Below are 24,736 nucleotides of genomic sequence, written 5' to 3'. Positions count from 1 at the left end.
AAAAATATGAAGTGCATGGGCTACTCCCTCTTCTTTAAAAGTAAAATCTGAATATCTCCCTTTATATTGTTTTGTTAATGTAGTACCAATCAAAATCAAAGCTGGAAAATAAGCAGCTTAACTGCTCCAGGATCCCTGGAACTTTGTTAGAATTCCTGAAGTGAAAGTGTGAGCCCATGCTTTTTAGCACCAATGCAATAAATCCAAAGCTTCAAAATGTTTCTGCAGATACTGTACTTATGCTGTAAAATGCATTAGACATGCAACAGTTCCAACATTTGCAGGAAGCTCCTGCATTAGGCAGTTCGTTCATATGCATGCTGGAAAAAAGGCCAAGATTTCTAAAGGCACAGCCACATATCCAAGGCAAATCCAAGTGCTGTTCAAGCTCTTGGTCTAGCCCCTGGCCCCGCTGAACAGATCTGCAAGTCACAACAACCTGTGTTTACCTGCCATCTTCTCTATGGCCTGGCAACCTCTCACCCTATCCCAGCAGGAATCCTGTGTATGTGCTACATGTGTAGGTGACTAAGCAGCACACAGATGGAAGTCACTCAGTTCTCATCTGATGTCCTGCTGGAAAAGTGGCAGGGAGAGTGTCACCACACCATTTCACAACCTTTGACACCATTGAACACACAGGAAACAGAGCATGGGCTGCCTAATAGCCCTGGGAGCAGTGGCATATTGCCAGAGTTTCCTTTCCTTGCTAGGAGAAGACAAGGAGTCACATTTACTTGCAGTCATTTTGCACACATGCAACAAAATCCAAGGTCCCACAGACCACCAGATTTACAGTACAAGCACGAGTCAGCTATACTGTGCAGAATGAGATGGCCTGACCACCAGGTAAAAGGAAGCAGCAGTGCTGTGGTGTACAGTTTTCCCCCCAAGGAGAAGTACTGTGCCCAGCCAGAAAGCCTTGGCACTGCTACAGGAAAACTACTCCACAGCATGGTGCTCTGGGCTGTGCTCCAGGCAGTAGATATTTCCAGAAAACATTTGGAAAATATTTTAAAAATCCAATTCCACTTTGACAATATCTTCAGGAAGAGTTAAAGAACAGGGCCTGTAAAACTGTTCTTGCGCGGGAATCCATAAAATCACAACTCCAACCAATTATGTCCAACATTTCTTCCACCATTTCACATTGCTCTCACCCTGCATCATTATCACAGTAGAAAGTCTGAAGCAAAGCATTTAACTTTTTCTTTTTGGCAACACAGTTCTAAGAAATTAATTCCAAGACAAATTTAAAAAAACCCATCAGATGATGATGATGATGATGATAATAATAATGATAATAATAATGATAATAATAATGATAATAATAATAATAATAATAATAATAATAATAATAAATAGATGGATAAATAAATAAATAAATAAATAAAATAATCCTCCCTCAAACTCTTGACTTACTCTTGCAGTGTTTCCACTCCTTTTTCTTTATATTGCAGCTCCTGCTTCATCTGTGCCAACTCCCGTTTTAGCCGAGAAAGCTGAATATAACAAAATAACTTAAAAGTAAGAATATTCAACAGAAACTTCCATAAAAAAATAATTGGGTTTAAATATAAAATTTTAAGTTACTTCAAAAAAGTGATAAGTTTTCTTCCTTTTTTTGCTTTAAAATCTGCATTGAAATAACAGAGGACTTTCTCAAATATCATAAGATCCAATGAAACAGCAGTCACAACATTCAGCTTTTAAAGTATCAATTGCTTCATCTATTCTGTCGTGTTTCTATCTCCAATAGGTTATGCTAACAGCATGTTTCAATCCACAGAACTTTTCTTCTCCCTTCATAGTAGAGACACATCTCAACTGTCTTCAACTCTTTAGTCAACTTTAAAAAAGCCTGAATATTCAATGCTGATAATTTTTCCATCTGGGAAAACAAAATTACTGGCAGCAGAACTGGCCTGTGTGAGGGGCTTCACAGCATCTAGGGTATCCAGGACTGTCAGAGTCTCACTATCCTGTGTAGCCCTCCCCCTTTCCCGCTTGTTCTTGCCCTTTCCTCAAAACTCATGGTACCAGCCTCTAAAACACTCCTATATCCTCACCAACTCTTTTAAACATTCACAAGCTCACCAAAAGTAAAATGAAAAAATGCACCACTTAACATCATGTACACAAACATTTTATAGTGCATATTTCATTCTATTTCCTGCAATAACTCAATGGCTATGCACACATTTGGTTGAACATATTATCCCATTCACTCATTACGTCATTTTGTTTTAAGATACGGGAACAGAGGCAAATAGTCATATAAGTGAAGACCCTGTTTATTTTCTTTAAATAAATAATAAATAAGGCTTATTTTCTTGTTTAGAATATGCTGACATTTAGAATATGTAAAACAAGCAAACGCTAGTCAGCATGTAGTAAATATATACAGATAGAATAAATGCCTTTGGAGGGTGGTGAATGGGATTTATTTTCAGAGGCATTCATATGAAAAGTGGTCACTCCAACAAAAATGGAACACTATCCTGTGAAGAGAAGTATTTTTTTATTTATTTTGTGAGCTGAGCGCCTGGCATGCTAAAAAACATTTTATCCCCTAAGAAAAAGAAAGGTACAGTTTTTAAATAGGTTCTAGAGCTTAGTACTATAAACTGCTTTTTATAACTGCTTATGACTGTTAGATCAATTTGCTTGAAGCCAATGTGCAATATTTATCTCTGTGCTGAAGCATCATGAGAGAAATTCAAGAAGTAACTGTTTTGCCTTCAGCAAACATGCTACCAAAACCACGATTCTATTTTTTTTTTAATATATAAATATATAAGTATGGAACATTTTTATTACTGAACTGCTTACCACTGCCAGAATACTTGAACTTCTCCTCCTCAAAAAGGAGCTCTGGCCAAATCAGCTAAAAAATTCTTTTTGGCCAACAGGTCTACTGAATTGTAAAGAGATTTCCAAATAAGTGGCTAAATCTAGAGTTCAGTGGAACCTCACTGAAAATGGGTAAATGGTATGAAGAGAGTGGGATTGAACTCCATTTAATAATGAAAGAATTTCGCTGCAGAGTATTTACTACTTGTGGCTGTCGCACAGAGAAAGCAATTTCTGGAAGCCTGGCTGAGCTTGCCTCTGACATCTGTGACAAAAATGTTTACACTTGTAACATGGAAAAAGCATTACTTTGCAAGTCACTGAAATGCAGTTAATGTAGAGTCCTTTTAACAGAACAACAGGTTCGAATAAAAAAGCAGCTTTTTAATACCATATTTCTAAAAATGCATTCAACTTTCAGTGTAAAGGCTAAAAAACAGTCTCCCTCCCTTCCCCATGCATAATTAATATTTTTACAAAATTAAAAAATTAAAATAACATTACTCACTCTGTCACGACGGCTGGCTATTTCTGCTTTAATCTGATATGGGTCATACTTGGTATTAGTTGAAAATCCAGAGAATGCTAAACAGATAGAAAACAGCATTTTATTTTTTTTTCCAACACTCTTCTTTAATACACTTGTTAAGATGTGGCACTATTTTAATAAACAGTTGCATTAAATTCTTTGAGTTACAAGTCATTAGGCTTTAAAATAATCCTCTGTGCTAAAGTACAACTGAAGATTTCCATTTGGCCCACCTGAAACTTTTTTGTCCTGAACAACAATAATTGCATATAGCAGCACTGCATATTCCTAAAAGCAACTAGCTTTTATGACTGGATGGTAGCATTTACTGATGCAAGGAATTTGTGTAATATTAACAATTGCTAGCTCCTTCCTAGGTATATTGAATCTACAGTATGATAGGGACTAAAGTTAAAAAAATCCCAATTGTCAGAACAAAATCACATCAGCTAGGAAGAAAAGCTGCCTCCTAAAGCAACAGTGTAGAGAACCAACATATAGATCAAACTCTGGCAAGTGAGCTCTCCACACAGTGTATCTGGAGTCAGGCAATGATTTCAAGCTGTGCCATTACAAGCTAAAGCCTAGACAGATGAAGTAAAGGTCCTAGAGGAGGCTGGGCAAGAGCAACCATGATTTATAGAGTGAGCCACTCAAGGCAGCACTGGCCCACTGAAAAATGCCTGGTATGTGAGTGGATGGGGTTGTGCTGTCAGACCTTCCATCCTTTTGCAGAGCTGAAGGCTGCTGCTTTGAAACCCATATCCGTGTCTGCGCTGCAGTGAACCTTTCGACTCTCGAAAGAATACTGCAACACCAAGGTCATGTCGAGCGTGCAGGAACTTGCCAAAATGAGTAGTCATGCCTGGACTAATTCTCTAAATCCAGGATTTTCTATGGATTTTTTTTTAAACAGTGCTGATCACAACTGAGTCACAAAACTGCTGCATGGGCACCTCCCTGCCAATCCACAGCCGCTGAGCTCACAACACCTCCCACTCATGAGCGTACGACACTGAGTCAATGGCAGCACCCGCAAGCAAAGTGGAGGAAAACACTTTGTGAAGTTTTAGTTCTTTCAGTGCAACAACCTGAAACAAGTAGTAGTGGAGGCAAGGATATTCGCAGTATAAGCATCCAACTTTGGTCATGTAATTGCACTCAAATTAGAAGATCCCACAGTGGAGTGGAGGAGTCAAATTAAGAATAACAAGTGGAGAAGAAGCCTCTGGGAATCTTGAGTTGACAGCACGATTAATCCCCAAGAGGAAATTTAAAAAAAATAATCTGGCTAAATCAGCCTGCCCCATTTTCTCAAAACAGATGCATATGACCTTAAACCAATATAAAATATATTAACACATCTGTAGAAAATTTAAATATTTTTTCACCTCGAAACAAGCGGAAGATTTTATTTAAATGCTCTTACAGAGTCTCATTATCAATTCCAGATATACTTAAAAAACCCAAAACTATCAGAAGATTGAGAAACATAAGTCAATTGACATAGCATTTCCATTTGTTACTGATAACCTCCAATTTTGTTATTTTAAGCCATATTTTGTTGCCACTTCAAGCAACTTGTTTTTCCAAGAGCTTCAAAAATATGAAAATCAGGTTATATTTTTCTAGTATATTTTCATCTTCCAGAGAAGTTTCTTTCTGTATATTCACCTGAAGTAATTCAACAAAATATTCCACAGAACTATTGCAAATTTTTTAAAAACAAAAAGCCCAAGCTCCTAGAAAGGTATTGCAATAAATGTCTATTTTGATTTTATAATCTCAAAAAATACTGACGACACTATTTTATCCTATTCCAAGTCTTTAAACAGTAGGTAAACACACTTTAAACAATAATTTCTTTTTAAAGATTTCTTTCTTAGTACGAAAAAAATCTTAATACTTCTTAAGATTGAACATAACAGGGAGAAATAAAACTAGTCACAACTCTTCAGTTATGTCACAACTAAATCACAGAACACATGTATTTAAAACTAAACAAATAGATGAGAATCCCAGTTCAACAGTAACAGAATACTTGGTCCAATCCATGTGGGATACTTCAGCCCTAAAAACACAGGATTTTGGCATACATATGAATTACCTTGGATTAATAAATACCAGTGGATCAGTAGCTAAATACTTCTATCCACATGCCTGCTCTAAGTTCCCCTCCACAGTCAGGTTTCTTGAATGTTTTCAGAAAAGGCTAAAGCAGAGTTTTCCATTCTTACCAAATACTTGTCATTTAACATCAAACCCGGAGTTAAACAATGTCAGCACACACAGCAGCCACTGAAAAGCCACCAGCGCAGTAAAACTCCCCCACATTTCCACGTGGCTGTTGGGTATATCCACTTGACACACTTCTTTGAACTCGAATGTTTGGCTCTCTGGCAAAGACACCTTTTCCTATTGCACCAGCTAACAGCCATGACAGCAGTGCAACATCTTTAGAATTCAGAAAAATGAAAAGGGCAGGAAATCAAAGCTCTATGACCTACACCACCAATAATATCACAGGCTGACATTCAAGAATGAGGTGCACTAAGGAAATACTGCTTCCTACTTTGTGGTCAGAGGTGCCCTTGACCACAACGGTTTGCCCCTAACACCTTATAAAGTTGCTAAACAGACCATGGATCTACAGAAGCTTTCCCCTAAGTTGATGGCTTCCACCCATGTTGAGGGTAGAACAATCTGTGAGTTTAGGAGTGCAAGTGGGTGGCTGGTCTAGCAACATTCAGTCTTGCCTTCACTGCCTTGCAGAGAGCATCACTACAGCTGGTTCCAAGATGGGTAGAGATGCTAGCTGGGGTATATTCCTGTTTAGTGTTACATCCCAGTTTAGTGCTAATATTTTTCCCTGTTAAATGTTAAATCTGTATTCTAATAGAACTAACAGGAAATGAAAGACCTGAAATAGCAGAGTGAAAGGATAGCACCTCACTTCTGTAGTCAGAATCTTCATTCAGAGAAGAATCCAGTGACAGAAATACTTCACAACATTTCTTACAACACACCTTGTGAGAGGCAGGTGAGTAAAATCAAGAAAAGACTATAAACTCACAGCTAGCATAAGAACGGCTGTCATCCTCACACATTTTGTGCAATTGTTGATATTCTTCTTGGGCTAGTTCAAAACGCTGCTGCTTTATTTGGTAAATCTCTTTCTTGGCATTGAGTGCCTCCTGGGCAACTATTAAATATTCCTTCAGCATGCGTTCTTGCTCCCTTCTCCATTGCTCCCTTGGGTCCTCAATTTGTGTGAGCTCTAAGGAGAAAAAATTAAAAGCATTAAAAAAAATTTGTAAGATACTTTATGCTACAAAGTACAAATTATTTTGTTCGTATGTTAGTATGAACTAACATACCTAACACTACAGTGCATAAAATTGCTCCAGCAAGGATGAGAAGAAGAAAGGATGCAGAGTGAAAGAACGGGAAAAGCCTTTTCAAATATAAAAGGCATTTAAATTTGATTATTTTCTTTACCAACTAGTGCACACGTGAAGAAAACAATATTTTGGCTCCAACCTTCCCCCATAGCCAACTTGAAAATTTTGAGAACTACTAAAAAGCCCAGAACCATAAAGGACAGTGAAAGGTATCCCAATGCTTAACCCATAACTCTACAGATAGCTGGAACTACCTTATCATACTACATACAACTTTGCAAGTGCAACATCCTGAAAGGTTAGAGACTGTCTCTGCATGCTTAAAAAGAATAAGGTAATTCAACAGAAAAGTCAGCATTTTAATCTCAAATCCATAAAGCATTTAAATCGCTTCTATTTTGGTTTTAAAATACAGTAGTCTCATGTTTTCACTTTCCAGGGTTTAGAACAGTTTATATTCAAACACAAATCAAAGTTTCCACCACAAAATCTTTCCCATACATATACCGATTTTCGAAGTTACTGCAAAACAATCTCTTTGCAGCTGCAAAGGCATTTGAGAAGGACACATGCACTAAAATCCTAAAAAATTATTGGTTCATTTGTTTTCTTTTTGTGAACTAACAAAAATGTTTTACATGCGGATGTCCATGTAAAGTCTCATCTTTAAGCGTAAGGTTAATTTCTGGTGATTGAAGCTCTACCAGTAAGAAGTTGATGCAGACACAATGCCAGTTTTCAAAGTAATGGCAGAACCTGCAGCACAGTGAGGAGGTAAGCACCTACCAGTTTTTTCCAAATTTGGTTTCTTATGAGAGATGAAAGTCAGTTATGTTTTGCATTAATCATGAGTACATAATTCAGCAGACTGGTGTCAATGATGAAATACAAAACTGTAAAAGACTGAGTCCAACAAATTAAGAATTCCACTGGTGTCAGTTCACGTTAGCAATTCTACCATTTGAGAGCCATGTGAAAAGTGTATAAACAAAACCAGAAAGCTCAAAGAGCAGTACTTCCAACAGATTTGCAGATTACTTCCCTAAATAACTTTTTCTCTTAACAGCTGTCCCCTTTCTCTCCCTGCAACTCCTCACATTGAAACAGTATAAAGATTTTCCCCATCATTCTGGAATTTCTTCCCACATCCCTGGGATCCTTGATTCCCAGCAGCACCTTCTGGCTCCCATGACCCCAAACTATCTCTGCAGCCAAGGACAGGCTGTGCTCTGACTTGTTCAGTTACAATAAATCCTTCTCTACATGGAGGGCAAGCAGAAGAAAACAGAGTTCAGATGGCTGCCCATCCTTCACTGATGGCATGTCAATTTGCAATGGTATCTCACCTGTCCCTAAGTACTCCTGAAATCTGTGCAAATTTAATATTCCTAAAACTGCTAGTCCCTCATGGAAACTATGCAGAAATTAATAAATCTTTATAAGACAGAGAAGCTGGATCCTAGTAAGCGTTTCTTTTTGAATAGGAAATTATGAGTCCTAACCTCAGTAAACAGCCAAGGTCAAGATGTTATGTTCTATCACATAACATCTTGGCCTTGGCTGTTTACTGAGATTATTATTTATCCTTTACTTCAGGGCACTGCACCTCTTATAGAATTATTTCAGAAGCCTTCTGAAAACCTGGCAGCATTCTTCTGAGACAGAAAGCTTCTTTAGTACAGTAGTGACGTTTTCTTCTGTTTTATGAAACTTTGCCCTGGATTTCTAAATAAGTTTGCCACATAACAACAACATTAAAGCTACACTGTTATGATAAAATTAACTTCCTTCATTTCTTTATAACCAATTAAAAAACCCAAAACACTATAGTAACTCAAGAACAGCCCCAGACAAATGCAGAGAATATATTACTCCCTCACTAGGGAATGTTCAAGTGCTTAAAGGAGACTTCAAAGGCTTCCAAGATTCTGAGGAGGAGGGAAAGGAATTCTGTGGCTGGCAGCCGCCAAGGTTTTTAAGCAATGGTTGGACAAAAGCCAAGAGCAGCTTAGTAAGGGTGTCAACAAAGTACTGAATTTACAGAACAAGATGGAGATCAGGATTGGAAGCACCATTGAGATTTACAGAAGATTCCTCTGTTCCTGTTTTTTTTCAATATAAATGGAAAGCCATTGCCTAGAAATCTTTTCCTTGCTTCCTGGGTAAACAAACATCGCAAGAGGCTTAGAAAAATCAGATGTATTGCTGTTTTCTTTTAGAAGGTGCAAGGGCAAAAAGCTTGTGAGAGTGCACAAAGCATGAGAGGTCCCTGGTAAGCATAACTGTAGAAAGACTCTGAATTATCCCTTGCACTTTCTCACAGTATTTCTTGGAACCAAAGCACTTCTAAACTGTTTTGTCAATTAACACAGAACTCCAATGCTCTGTAAAGCATTGAACCCAGTCAGACACAAAAGGCAGCCTAAATGTTTTCATGTGAAGCTGCCATTCCAAGTGTTTTAGACATACTCATTTCAGAAAAACATTTCTTTAGCTCCTACACTATCTCTGCCACTTGCCTGACACAATCTCATGATGCACTCATTAGTTCTCACTTCTACAAAGTGAGACTACAATCAATGTAGTCTTTTGATTGCTCCCTTTGCTGTCCACAGTTTAAAAACTGGATCGAGTATCCTATTAGTTTTGAATAATGATTATCCAGCTATAATATTGAGTGTGTCTTCCCTCTTAATATAATTCTTACTGGTATATGCAAGCACTGTATTAGCCTAAGGGTGACAAACCCATTTTGCTGGGACGTTTGAATTACCATTTAGGATAATATCTGTGGGCTGCAAGTAATTAGTTATCATGAAAGAGACTAATTTTGCAACCTTGTTAATTGCTGAATGATTCCTTTTACTCAGTTCAGCACTGGCCCTATGAAGTTTCTATCCCTCTGTTCATACATCAATTTTGTTTCATACCTAATATGATTAGCTTTACTTTCTCAGACCCATTAATATTAATCTTTTCTTTCTGTGTCTACCCATTGAGCATTTGGGAACTCAGTTTCTCTCTGCAAAGACTCTTTTCTATAATTTTTGCTCTCAATTGCACAGAAAAAAAGGCAAGCCAGATCTGACATGCCTACAATGATTAATATCCTTTCTGTAAGTTCAAACTTCATGTCTGTGGTAAAGTTGCTAATAACAAAATCTGAAAAGCAAAAGGGAGTGATTTCTTTTGCATATGATGGTGATTGTTATTGCTATAAAAGATGCCTATAAGCATTCATGTTCTACAGGGACTCCTAAAACCTTTTACAATTAAAAAAAAAGAGAGTTGCCAATACCCCCTTTTTCTTTTTTTTTAAATATGTGCATTCACACACATTTACATACATTGGTGCAAGTGCACTCCATGACTTTACTTCAATGTAATCCTCACTTTTTACTAAACTTCAACATTACTAAACTTACCATGACAGCAACTCTTAAACTACTGCTTCTTTTAAACACAGTTATTGTAAGAATTACCCAACAATCTGTATTTATTGTCTTCGAATTGTCTTGGCTATCTATCCTTGTGATTAGTGTATTAACAGCTCTTTAAAGTTTGTAATTTAATTAGTGATCTTTGTTAAATTTCACAACAAATAAGTACCTGAGTGGGTCAAAAAATACCATGGAAACATTTATTATTATGTTGTTTGGGTTTTTTAAAATAAGTGAGTGTGAAACCACAACAGACAAGTTATTCCAATAATGGCTGGAAGCCCAAAACTATTTCTACACTTTTATTTTTTAGTTGACTAGATTTCAAGTAGATAGTATTGAAGTGGGTTTTGTAGATTATACTATTTACTACTGCTGTGATAGCCCATATAAATACTTGCTTCTTTACTCACTCCTCACCAACTGCCAATTCCGACAATATTGACGGCATTCACTCACTAGTGATAAGAAGCTTAATGATAGCAGCACAACAGTAACAGCAGCAGTAGTACAAAGCTATAAAGATAAGACATTTTCTTAAAAGTAGAACTGGCAAACATGCCAGACAGTGGTGATACAAAGCTCAGCAACAGTCCAAAAGGGAAAATGTTAGAAGTTAGTTTCCAAAAGGGACATCTGTTGTCTTTTTTATAGCACTTTGTACTGCATTAAAGCATAAAACAAGCACTGTTTAAGCAAGGATGAGATTACTGTATTTCATGACACTTCTGATTAAAAATGAGCACATTTCTCTCAGAATACATTTTGCTTTTCAATACAGAAGAGTGAACTACGGGTGACTGAAAAACAGGAAAAATCTTTGTAACTGACGTATGACAAAAAGCAACAACAAAATTATTGATACATCACAGTATGACACAGCAAAACAGAAGTTTTATACACTATAACTCAATCATAGTTTGTAAAATTCTTTACAAATGGAAGAAGCATTGTGCCTCATGTGAAAGATGAGAAAACAGATTCTGCAAGAAATTACTTGCACGTATTTTCTCACTGTAGCATGAGGTGCATAAATGGTATTGGAAACAAAGTTTGTGCCACGAGTTAACATCAGCTTGCTAGTATTCCTCAAAATAATCATGCATCTACTCACGATTTATGTGGTCCATATAATAAACTCCAATCTGTTGATCGTAAACAGTTTCCCATCCTAAAGGAAGCTCATCACCGACACAGTCAGCAAATGTCAATGGCTTTGTAATCCTGTAAAAACAAAAATAACACAAATAAATACAAAAGGTGCAGAGTTTACAATGCAATGAATGTTATTATATGTTTTGAAGATACCTCCACCATTTGATTACGAACTAGTTATGCTGCTTAGGAATGTGCTGATAATTACAGTCATACAGTTTCAAAATAAAATTTCATTTAAATATGCTGACAGATACTCCCCAAACAGGTAAAACTAGCTTCTCCCCTCAAGTTTCCATGTATAATAATTTAATTATAATGGCATGCAGTCCTGCCAGTTTTTCTCCCATACCGCAAAGAACACAATTGTGAAGCTGGAGTTCACCACTGCTAAAACTACTAGAACCTTTATAGGTTTTAACTTCCGTAAGGTGAAAAAGCAGGATAATTGCTTGTCCTGAAAAAATAACATAAAACTTAAGACAGCACTATATAACAGATTTCCACTTTTTGTTTACATATTTTCAACTATTAATGATATTCTTGTGGTCCAGACACATCCAAATTACTTCCTTTCCCTCAAAAAGAAGAGACAAACAAATGTCTGAAGAATTCTGAAGCAATTAGAGTAGAAGTAGTAATTAATATGTAACAGCATTGCTATCTAGCAGCTTAAAATGTCACATCTCTGGATAGGCAAACTCTTCCTAGACCAGTGGATAACAGAAAACCAAAACAGCATGTCAGTGTTGACAGGAATGTTTAAAATATCGGATTCCAAATTCTACAGAAAGACTTTAAATCGACACTGCTCTAGAACATCAAGGTATATAAAAAACTAGGAAGAACAAATAATCCAAATAAAAAAGCCTTTGCATTCAGTCTAATCATGCCTATTTCCAAAATCATTTTAATCTTTACTTAACCCCTAAGATAATGGTTTCCTTTACTAGTACAGTAATTTCAATGATACATGGGATACAGATCCAACACCTTCCTCACGTATTTGTTGAGGCATTTCTAACACCTAGAATGATGACAACTTTGCAAACCTTAAATACATTCATTAATTTCAGGACAGACTTAAGTTTAGCACAACCTATGACATAACACTGTCATTCATAATTCCAGCAGTATGGTATAATATCCAACTCAGGTTTACTGACACCAGATTTGAACTGTGCTTACAAATATGTTGCGGAATAGAGAGGGACAGGTATTTGCACTTCATCTGATAACACTGATATAAAACAGTAACTTTGAATTAAAACATGTCTGTCTTTGAACTTAGAATTCCTTCCCCAAAACAAAACCAACCCAATCCAGTGATAAAGCCTTCAAATGATGGAAATACCACGGAAGCTACATTCCAGCTATTCCAATGGTGCAGTAAGCACACTATTCAACCACTAACAAAAGCACAGAACTTTGCACACAGCAAACAGAAAAACCGTGTTTACCTGCCTCCTAAAACTAGTAGTACATTACATAAGTATTCTTACAGTGCTCAAAATCAACTGTAGTAAAATAATAAGTGTCCTTACTAGTTTCAATGTAATGTTTGAACAGCTTTGCACAACAGTACAAAGATCACATTCTCTGGATTCTCCAACATGTATAAACATTTATTAAGATGAAGATGTACACAAACTTGTACACAAACTTGTACACAAACTTGTGCGCCACTTTTTAAAGTAAAAGTTCTCCGTTACCGCCAAATACGTAGTTCACATCACGTAATCAAGCAAATCCAAAGCTGCTGCATTCAAGAAAGAAAATGTTACTGTGAACTGACATATGCACTCTCTCAGTAATTCATCTAGCAGTCAGGCAGACCAAATATTGCCAAAATACTTCTGATCTCCCTGGAATTCAGTCAAATATTAAAAATACAACATGTGGCATTTTTTCTTAAACTCCCATGGTCTTATTCTGAAGACATCATGTTTACAATTTCTCAAAGTAGTCTAGACATTGGCTCCTAAATTACTGCACTATAGACAAGATTTTCTTTGGAATGAGTTATGAGATTTGCTTGCCTGTTATACAAACATACCCTCAACCCTTTATTCATAAATAAAACCTGCACATGATACTCTAACCTTTCACACAACAAGAACTTTAATTCAATGCTCTCCGTGATCACACCAGGGCTCAGACTTCCAGGACAAGGACAATGTTCGCTTTTGGGAAAAGGGAGACTGAAGAAAACCAATGCATCTGGTCTAACTGGTTTTCATTCCAATGATATAAAGCATGTGTGAACAGTTTAATTAATGGCTTTGAAGGAAAAATTTTAAGAAAAACATCCCAACACATAAAAAGCTATCTTCCAGATATTCAGGACATTATTAAGTTGATGTTGCTCATTTTAAACATTATAATCAAAGTTGCTCAAATTTGGATTCCTGACAAAGCATAATGTCACATTGATTCTCAATTCAGTCACATTTATACCCATGTAGCTGAACCTTCATTCAATTAACCCAGGTCAAAATATTAAACTAAGAACTGGAAGTTTCTCCCTGTGTTTTGTACTGCTTTAACTAAGAACTGAAAAAATACCTTTCTGGTTTAAGTAGCACAACTCTGAGTACAAGATTAGTTTTTTGCAGTTAGGGAAACTAAGGGTTTTCAGAACAACAAAGACAAAATGGAACAGATGCAGATATGTATATTGGAGGTCAGCCACAAATGACAGCAGTAGACTGCTGAAATTAAGTATCTTCTGGAAATACTGCTTTACCCTCTGGATTTGTTTTTAATTAGCTTAAGCACTATAAAATAGATCAGATCTTTTCTGCTTCTATATAAAGAATTGTACAAAGTACAAGTACATCTGTTAAAACATTTCAAAGTATGAAAGACAAAAAACTTTTCAAAGTATTATAAAGACAAAGACAGAACAAAAATGCTGCCATCTTTAATTAAACAAAAAACAGGGCTGCCCAGATCTGTGCTATTCACAGTATAGTAGTAAAGAATAACAGCTAGCAGTAAAGAACAACTAAGACACTTCACTGTGATCATAGTAGTAAACAATAGCTAAGGCATTCACCCCTAATCATCTCCTGTTCTACCCACAACAACTGGTACACACTAATAAGAAGGTTCTGAACTTTCAGCTGAAGACTCAGAAATTCTCTGGGATCAGTTTACAACATTAACTGGTTGTGGCCACTGAAGCTACAGGGCAGGTACCAGTGACAGTTGTCCATGGGGGTCAATTCTGGATAGATCAAAGAACCAACCATAACTTCAGATTAACTTCATCAACTCGAAAGGTTTAATCCTTTCCAAAAGTAATGATGCTCTTCAGTCCTCAGACACCTAACCTTTGGTGACCTTGAAACCCTTCAGAAGCAAACACAGAATCATGTAAGAAAGCTTCCATAACCCAAATCCTTCACATCTACCCAAGACACAAAAATCTTTGAGCAACGTTGAGCACCTTGGATCTGTCACTTCTAAATCTGCCCAAATTACATGTTTTTGTTAAATAGAAGTATAAGTCCGGCATTTGTATGCAGTAAAACAGACACATCTAAAACCCCAAGTTTTAACAACATTTTCTCTACATCAATTACCAGGCTAAACAGTTAGAATACAGAAATTAAACTGCAAAATAAAACCGAACATGTGACTAAACTAAGAGATGTTTTTCCTCCTCTTTGCATACATTTTCATATCTTTAGCCACTACCATATGCAGAAGGATTCCAGAATTCAGTACTACAGCTTTCTGAATGTGCAGCAGCAACAAGTATTTCTTGAATGCATCAGTTCATGGCAGGGACTGGGTGGGAAGAAGAAAAGAAAGTAAAAGACAATGGCTAAATACTATTTTGGATAAATTACTGCAAAATTAGTCTCAGCTTTAGATACTTTGTTAAGAGGATCTAATTTCAACTCCCTCAAAAAAACACAGAAAACCTTAACCTTTAAAGGAACACTCCTGAGTTCAAAGAAAAAGCATACTTCAAATCTCCAAAACACAGTCTGATGGATAGAGCAGGGCAGCAACTTCATTCTCATAGACATTCAAAACCAGAACCAGACCACTAAATACACAAGGTTTCAGAAAATATTAGATAAGATTCTCAGTCTTCCCATGGCCCTGATGCCACATCAGAGGGCCCTTGCTGCCTGAAATCCCTAAGCCTAATTGAGTAAAACTTCCCCTGGGAGGAACTAAATTAAGACAAACAGAGCCTGTTTTTCCAAGATCTTGAACAGGAAATCGAAAAGGTGTTTCTAAAGTAGAAACACTGTTGCAAACTAGCTGCCATCTCTCAAATAATGCCTAGATACCTAAATTACATCCAGGGCCACCCTATCTTCCAAAGTGGGCCTGGATTAAGAAGAAAGCACTAACCACGAGGTCTAATTATGAAAAAGAACCACGAAGTTCTGAAGAAAAGCCACCATCTGTAGGGGTGACAGAGGGAAGGATGCAAGTACAGCAGCTGACAATGCTTTTATTTTTGTTTCTGATTTTAGTCAGATCCAAGAGAAGAAGCAGAAAATGTCTAATAAAATTTGATACTCCTCAACAGACAACTAGGAGTAACAATGTCTTAGATCTGGTCTCAGTCTGAATTGCCATCTAATGGGATAGATGATTTTGCCTGCGAAATGTAGACTATAAACTAGGAAACTGTATTAATTCACATTACAGCTCTGAAGAATACCAAGCAATTTAAAAATAAATAACACAACAACTAGAAAAGAATTAGCAATCTGATAAATCTAGTAACAGTTTATCCAAGGAAAGTATTACACTGAGTATATTACTGAAGTGTCAAAAGGCAAGAGAGAAGGCAAAATGAGAAAACGTGCACACACTTTGAAGCTTTCAGCCAGACATTTTTTTCTTACCTCCTTTCAAACATGAAGTTAAGCTACAGCCACTGTTATAAAATTTAATTATCCTAAATTGAGCAGTAATGGAAGATGATTTTTTTGTTGTTTCATAGACACCAGCAAGAAGAGCTGTTTACACCAAAGGGAAGAATGGGGGGCTTATTATTATTTTGTTTTCAGAAGTCACACTGCTGTCCTGGAGGCACTTCATGGACATCCTCCTCCACCACCATAGCTCGGGTCTGGGCAGACAGACCCTCTCCGAGGGTCTGTGGCCACCCAGCTGAGCCATGGCTCCCCAGCAGACTCCTCCAAGCAGGCTGCCCTGGAAGGAGCACTCCCCTCCTCAACAGCCCCTGCCTCCCACCCCACCGGGCAGGGAGGGACCTGTCAGGCACTCGCTGCTGCCTGGCTGCTGAGCAGGAGCTTCCTCCACAATTCAGAAATAGGCACACACTGGTCAGACCCTGCAGCCTCACCTTGGGGCAGCACATGCCAGTCAGGCTCAGGCTGTTTGCAGCAAGTGCCACCATGAAATCCAGATCCCCTGTTACAGCACTCTGGAGTACACCATTGTTTTCCTCCCTGTTTGTCCTCCATCACAGATTCAGCTCTCCACAAGCAGCCAAGTCACAAAAATGGACTGGATTTTGGCAAATGACATACTAAGTGCTTAGTCAAAAGTACAACAAAGGTCATCAAACTATATGCATCTTTCCAAGGTAAAAGTTCCTTATAACCTGCTTCTTAATCCAAATTATATATATGTATCTTCATTTTACTGCATAATTTAACCTCAAATTCTTAACTTACTGAGTGTCTACTCAATCCCTCATTAAAATAAATCCACAATACAGATGGCTGGACAGAAACTTACACAAATGAGTTGCTGTGCTCAGGAGAAAAGGACTTAAAAAGGTAACTTGTATTCAGTCATCATTGGGAGGCATTTCCCTTGGAAATAAAAACATACCCTACAGCAAGGAAATAACAGCACAAGCTCTTCTAAAGGTCACTTAAAATTCTGTCTTTTTAAGACCACACTGTATTTTGCAGAAATAATTTTCATTATTTCTTTTTTTCAAGAACTGCAAATAAGTAGATGAAGGAGTGCTAACAGTGTCCAATCAGTTTATTTGCTTCAATTATTTTGACAATAACATAAGCCAGCACAGCACACATCACCACGCAAAACAGAAGCCACAGGATGGAATTAGGCAGCCATTTGTACAGTAATGAATCAACATCTTCAAATGTGAGAAAAATGTCTGATCACTATTAAACCTTTTTTTTTTTAATTTAAACTCCAAACAATTAGATTTTGTGATGTAAAATGTATGTGAAGCCACATGTACAAGTAAGAGAGAACCTATCCAATTTGTTGACTTGGAAGAAGTAAAAGCACTCGGTATTGCCTACAAACACCTCTAAGAAATGTATCCCCTTACCTTTCACTATTTTAGAAACAATAAATATTTACTAACAAGGAAAAACAGATAAATAATATACTTTTGTTTTTATCCTTTATCATACTTCCAAAAACCAAAACAACTAAGAAATATTGGCTTAGTGTGTTGAAACATAAAATAAAATGCTATGTCCAACTGCAGCTCTCGCATAACTTGTCTGGCTGCTCAGGAACTGCTGAAACAGTTCCACACAAGCAGACAAGTCTTCCAAGCAGCTATCCATTTCTTAACAGCAGCTATGGTCCATATCCAAATTCAGAACACAAATATTATGGGAAATTCTTGCTGAAAATATACCCACATTTTATGTACACAACCCAAATTCCCCTTCAAAAATCACAGCTGGGTTATAAGTCAGTGCTTTTAAGAAAACTGAATTTGTTTTTGCAATTTATTATTTTTTTAACAGAAGATAAACAATTAAAAATGAGGCAGAGGGGTTAAGTAAGACTCTCCATGAACACTTTAAAACATAGTTTGTGTGTGCACAGATAGCCCGAAGTGACAGGCAACTGTACAAAGCCACTAGCCAAAAGCTAAGATTAGCAATGGCCCAGACGCAATTGCTGGAGGGACTCGCTGAAGAAAGGCACCCTGGACAGCAGGCAACTTGACATCTAAAGCAGAAAACAGACAAAATTACATATGGCAGCTGGGAATAAGCCACAAGAGGACAGCAGGGATACGTGACAGATAAGACAGTTAAGGAGGAGAAATTAGGAGACTACAGTTACACCAAACTGATTTCAAATTGCACCTTCATATTGAATATGCTCTTAGCTAGAAACCATAACACGCAAAACATTTATGACTCTTCTTTTGCCAATCCTAATAAAGTTCCCTTTGCTACTCAAAATCTCTAAATATTTACAAGATTTTCTCGAGGACTGGCATAACAGGAGAGCCTTAAAAAATAAAAAACTAAAACCAAATGGATACGAATCAAAAGCCTAAACTAAAACAGGAAGAAAATTTAACAGAGAATTTCAAAATTTGAGAAGCAAGCTGAATTCTTCCACCTACGTAAGAAGCCAAACATGACACTACACCTGTCCAGGCACAGCACAGCTTTAGAGCAGGCAAGTAAGCATAAAATCATAGACTATGCTGAGTTGGAAGGGACCCACAAGGATCATCGAGTCCAACTCATGGCCCTACACAGTATCATCCCCAAAGAGACTGTACATATGCTTGTGCATAAGCATATGCATATATACACACACACAAAAAATTGTTCACTTCTGACTGCTGGTCACAACTTCCATATGCAACTATCAGATGAGGAGGAAACACCTGCACTTTGCTTATGGAAGTCATCTGAGCAAGGGTGAAAAAGTGCACCTGCAAGAGCCTACCAGCAAGTTCTTAATAATAAGCCCTTTGCACACGAACTAATGGGAGGAGTTCAAAGCAGAAAGGAAATGCAGCAGACAGGAAAAGGGAGGTCCTCAGCAGACAAGGAGGAACAAAAATGGGACATAAAAGTCCAAATTCAAGTCCATGAAGTTCCATGTGTTAGAAGAATAGGAGGCATCAAAATAAGCTTCACATCTCAGTAAGAAGTAACTAAAATGGTCTTACATGGTGCAAGACACTACCATGCAGTGGAATACTTCCTGAGGACTCTTGCAGGATCACTTAAAGTTTATATCAAAAGAGACTAGCACATCCTAACTATTACATTGCCTCTTTCATTTCTAGTTTATTAAAGATGTGTGGGCTATCACTGCTCACTACAGCAGTACAGAAGCAAAAGGGTAAAGTTCTTCAAAACTGTCTGCCCATCTACTATGTTCTCTCGCTAACCTCATATGTCCTAAATCCAGAAACATTACGCCAGAATTAACTGACTACCTTGTTACCCTTAAGTCTGACTAACCATTTCTTTGATATTTTGAAGTCTATGTGATTACAGTAGAGGTTTTTCTACAACATTCTAACAGCCACTGGTAATGTACGGTTACCTCTGCACTGCTGAAGGCGTTCCCCTCCCTTAAATTCATCATTCTTCTTTACCAGTTAGCCAGATTGGAAATAATTAAATATACATATATATGTGTGTGTGTATGCGCACATATATATACATACACACACATACACACACAATTGATTTGTCCACACATACGATTAATTGATTTGTCCAAACACCATTCAAGTGTCAAATGACAGTTTAACTTAAACATTCTTCAATAGAGAAAGCATTGTGAAACACTTTTGTGAACACTTCAAACCACTTTAGAAAAGTCTCAGTCAGCAAAACAGAGAATCTTACATTAACTGGTAATCTTTGGGCCAAATAGAAAGGCAAGTAGTTGAAGATGCACAGAGGTTAGCACCAGAATCTTGAGGTATACATGCAATTACATCCTGCTGCAGTCCACAACTGCCTATTAACAGAAGAAAATCCTCCTCATACACTAAGAAGGTCCATCATTCTATAAAACTTGCCAACAAACATGATGCTAAAGGGATTTTTTATATCTGTAGTTTGAGAGAAACAATGTTTTAGAACAGGCTACAGCTCGTGTTCCCCTAGAGGTAAACTGCAGTTTAATGAGATTAGAAACAGACACCTGTTATGTCTATGTGCACAAACAAGCCCAGCACTACTATCGGTGAAAAATTAATTAATCTGATGTTTTAAAATATTTTAAGCCCCAATCCTCCAAAAACTTACTATACTTGCAATAAATTAAATTTCACTGAAATTAATTTCCTGACAATATTTTCACCGATAAGTATTATTCAGTGATATTAATAAAAGAGAAAACTCACATTAAAAGTTACCAGAAACCATTTCTAGAGAAATGAAGCAAAAAGTGACAAACAATGGGAGGAAAAAGTAAATGCAACTGGATTGAGTATAAAACAATGGTTGGAAAAATATATATTCAAGAGACTATTCTTTTCAAGCCTTGGAACAAAGTGATGTGTAGATAAGTGCCAAAAGAATATGCATACCATGACTTCACATACATCCTATTCAAAACAAATTGTGAGGTACAACAGTAAATATAGGCCTCACACCCAGAAAAGTCTACACTGCCAGCTAATACTAAAAATTCAAGACAAGAGTTTCTCATTTAACCTTTCAGAACAGCTTTGCTCCTTCTCCTCTTCCAAACCACTTTAAAATAGTGTTATACTCATCTTGTATTTTTTCTAAAAGTACCACATATGGTATTTCTCAAACACATTCAAGTATCACATTCCTAGAAGTTTTATGGACTCTTGTACCATTTCTATGTAATGTTTTCTAACGGGCTACTGTGCTATCACACACTGACTCTGCCCGTAGAGAGAGAAATTTTGCCTTGTAAAAGGCCTCAGCTGTGGCTCCAAGCCCCCCTCAGTGGAGTGGGTGCCCAAGGACATGGAGGGAAACCTGCAACCAGGGGGCATTACACTGCACTCCAGCAGCTCCCTGCCCAAACTATGCAGCAGATCTGTAAGGAAGGCTTTCCAGACTGCTTCTTCTTAAGTTTCTGAACTGCATTAATAAAGCAATAGGGTACACAGGAGTGAAAGAGTGCAACTAATGTGACTCGCACACAGGATCCAAGGGCACCGTTTCAATCACTTGCCTGAAGAGTTACTAAGCTTGACTTAGCACTAAGCAACTGAAGTGGAAATATGTTGACAGGATCTTTGATGCTTTTGGTTTCAGAGTCCATTTCTTGCAAGCAGTGATCTATGGCAGTCACCTCATTATTTAAGGTTTTTCCACTCTTCCAGGAGCAACAGACCCTTAGTCAAGCACATATGGATGCATGTTTCAGCTGCCTAGAACTGGTGATGGACAAGCCATTAGTGACTATTGTATACATTAGCACACATGTATAGACATGCTCCATCTACCCATTCATTGTGAACCTCCATATTTTAAATGGTATTACAAAAACAGGTAATGGTTACCTATAAGGTATTAAAAGTGTTCTAAAAATAAACCCATTAAAGAAAACCGTGCTTAAAATGTGTCTTATTTTCCAAACACATCAGGAGAGCTAACAAAAGAAATTTTATCTCCCTGAAATCTTTGCTGCGTTTATACCAATGGAGCAAGAAACCCCCTGCAAAGTAAAATAATGTCTTTAAGCCAAATAACTACCTAAGGGAAAAAGCATTGGCTCTGCAATGATTTGCAGCCTTTATATATTTTCTTTTCCACAGCTGACATGCTAATTTATATAATTTCTAAACTTTTGATTCTCAGTATTCTCAATCTACCAGTCACAAACAGAATTTCATGTTATCTACAAATACATAATCACAGAATCACACAGAATCATAAATTATGCCGAGTTGTTAAGGGACCCACAAGGAACATCCAGTACAACTCCTGGCCCTCCACAGGACCATCCCCAGGAGTCACACCATGTTGCCCAAGAGTATCATCCAAATGCTTCCTGAGTTCTGTCAGGCTTGGTGCTGCGACCACTTCCCTGGGGAGCCTGTTCCACTGCCCAACCATCCTCTGGGTGAAGAACCTTTTTCTAAAGGTTCTAAATCTCCCCTCACACAACTTCAGACCATTCCCTCAGGTCACTGGTCACCACAGAGAAGAGATCAGCGCCTACCCCTCCTCTTCCCCTCAAAAGGAAGTTGTAGACTGTGACAAGTAGACTGTTCAGCCTCCTTTTCCCCAGGCTGAACACAAGTGCCTTTAGCTGCTCCTCATATGGTTTCCCCTCAAGGCCCTTCACCATCTTCCTTGCCCTCCTTTGGACACTCTCTAACAGCTTAATACCTTTCTTATATTGTGGTGCCCAAACCTGCACACAATATTCAGGTGAGGCTGCACCAGTGCAGAGCAGAGCGGGACAATCCCCTCCCTCGACCAGCTGGCGATGCTTTGCCTGATGGCCCCCAGGACACCGCTGGCCCTCCTGGCTGCCAGGGCACTGCTGACTCATATTCAATTTGCTGTCAACCAGGACCCCCAGGTTCCTTTCCATGGCACTGCTTTCCATCATCTCATTCCCCATTCCGTACAAACAGCCAACTATATTAATATAATGTTAATATAGGTGTTGTGGAGAATATTCTCTAAAACACGCACTTAAACTCTTACAACTGCTTCCACACTCCAGGTCAACACCCTTGTCAGACAGTAATTTTCAAGCTTTTAGGGAAACTTAGTCCAGCCTCTTTTTTCCCAATATTTAAGTATCCTACTATTATTATCATTCCCCAAACACACTTGCTTCCTATAGTCCTCCTTAATGCTGACCTTGCAAACTAATGCAGTATTCTCTCCAACCAATATTCATAATTTACCACTATAGCCCAAAGACAGACAGTTTTACAGATTTATGTTCATCTGAAATTTTTTAAGAGGTTAAAGTTATGAAGCTTCATGCTGTTACTTCTATGGTTGCCAGTAGTTGTGCAATATATCATATTTAAGCTTCGAGCTGGACCAGTAAAGTACTTCCAAGTAAGTAACACAAGGAATTACTCATAACTTCACTGTCATGATTTTGCTTATATATAAAAATATAAAATACTTTGTGAAAAAATCCAGAGAAATCCAGACAGATAATGTAATTTAATGAACTATAATAATGCAGTATGGAAAAAAAATCCTAAGAGAACCTGCTCAAATCCAACATAAAAAAGTACTTAGAATTATCAGAAAAATTAATTTTTGTTATAAGAAAATAAATCAGAGTGAGACAATACAAGCAATGTTGAGGGTTATTTTACAGTATAAAATTTCACATATACCAAAAAATCAGAAATTAAAAATCAGGCAACAGGAGATTAAGCACAATTCTAGAATACACACTGTGCTATCAAACCTATGGTGACCTTAATCTGAACATAACTGAACATCAAGTACCACAGCAGTGAAAATCAGATTAAATTTATAGTAACATACCAAAGAGACTTCAACAGTAGATGGCCTCCTCTTCTTTCTCCCCATCTCCCATGACAGAGAAGGTTAAAAATAGAGGCTTCCGTTTCCTTAGATTATTTCACTTTAGGCTTTTCTAGAGCACTGAAATTAGCTACTTTGCCAGCTTCCTACATTTGTGTTAGAAAAGGAGTGTTAAAAACACACATTTACAGCAACTCAGGAAACTGACTTCTGTGGTTTGTGTTATTATTATCACTTCTAAATGACAACTCTCTCTAGAAGTTGTAGGTTTCTCTTCTGAAGTTTCCCTTCGGATATTGCTCACCCAAAGGCCCCTTGCACCACATAGTAACATATTTTGGGAGTAAGCTGTACTGGCATATTTTTCTATATTTATGCATTCCTTTGCAGTTAGTAAACACAGATATTTTCAGTGCACAGTGCTCAATTCCCCACATCCAAAAGCAGCCCCAGTACTAGGAAGGAGAGCTTAAGAGTCATAGAAATACAGCTTCAGCTCCCTCCCTCCTAGCCCTGAGCCTTTGAGGAAGTCAGAGCCAAAGGAAGCCTCTAACTTCCACCATGGCAGCACAGAGCAGCCCCAGCTGTCCAGGTCCATATTTTAAGGTCAGAAGGTCACTGTTATTCTCTAATTGACCTCCTGCATAATACAAGCTACAAAACTGTAGCTGGCACTTCTTGCATCTAGCCCAACATCTCATGGGCAACCTAGACCATATGTCTGTTTATATTGAAAATACATACATTGCAGAATAAGCATCTGAACTCTTTATCTGGAAGCACTGCATATCAACATACAAAAAGTAGCACATATCTAAACTCTGATGTAGTATGATGTTGTACCACCTACACACGACTACAGTGCAGTGATGTCCATTCATTAGAAAGTCTGGTATGCTTCGTTAGGCATTCCCTCATTTTTTGATTGCTTTTTATTCTGCTAGAGTGAAGTCACCCTGCCTGAAGTTCTCCTTTCTGAGGGTGTTACTCCTTCCAATCTCTTGTGAGACCTTCAATTAAAACAGCTCTGCCATTTGAAATGATGAAGCACAGGAAAAATGCTGTCCCGTCCCTCCCCACCCCCCGCTTCAAGTTTTACAATAGTCTAGATAATCTCAGCACTGCTAACCACAGGACCTGAATTTT

The 24,736-nt window shown here is 37.7% G+C and overlaps 1 protein-coding gene across 3 annotated transcripts in view; it reads right to left on the bottom strand.

The window, feature by feature from the left end:
- Positions 1-24,736, bottom strand: part of WWC3 (WWC family member 3) — a 97,376-nt gene that overhangs the window by 50,012 nt on the left and 22,628 nt on the right. For all 3 annotated transcript variants that reach the window (XM_064646570.1, XM_064646571.1, XM_064646569.1), the window contains exons 2-5: positions 11,338-11,447; positions 6,456-6,659; positions 3,362-3,438; positions 1,423-1,502 (exon numbers count right to left, since the gene is read on the bottom strand). In XM_064646570.1, the coding sequence (XP_064502640.1) occupies positions 1,423-1,502; positions 3,362-3,438; positions 6,456-6,659; positions 11,338-11,447 (471 nt within the window). The remainder of the gene's footprint in view (positions 1-1,422; positions 1,503-3,361; positions 3,439-6,455; positions 6,660-11,337; positions 11,448-24,736) is intronic.

The sequence above is a fragment of the Pseudopipra pipra genome, chromosome 2 (assembly GCF_036250125.1).
Source record: "Pseudopipra pipra isolate bDixPip1 chromosome 2, bDixPip1.hap1, whole genome shotgun sequence".
Taxonomy (NCBI): domain Eukaryota; kingdom Metazoa; phylum Chordata; class Aves; order Passeriformes; family Pipridae; genus Pseudopipra; species Pseudopipra pipra.
This window is presented reverse-complemented; position numbering and strand designations above follow the sequence as displayed.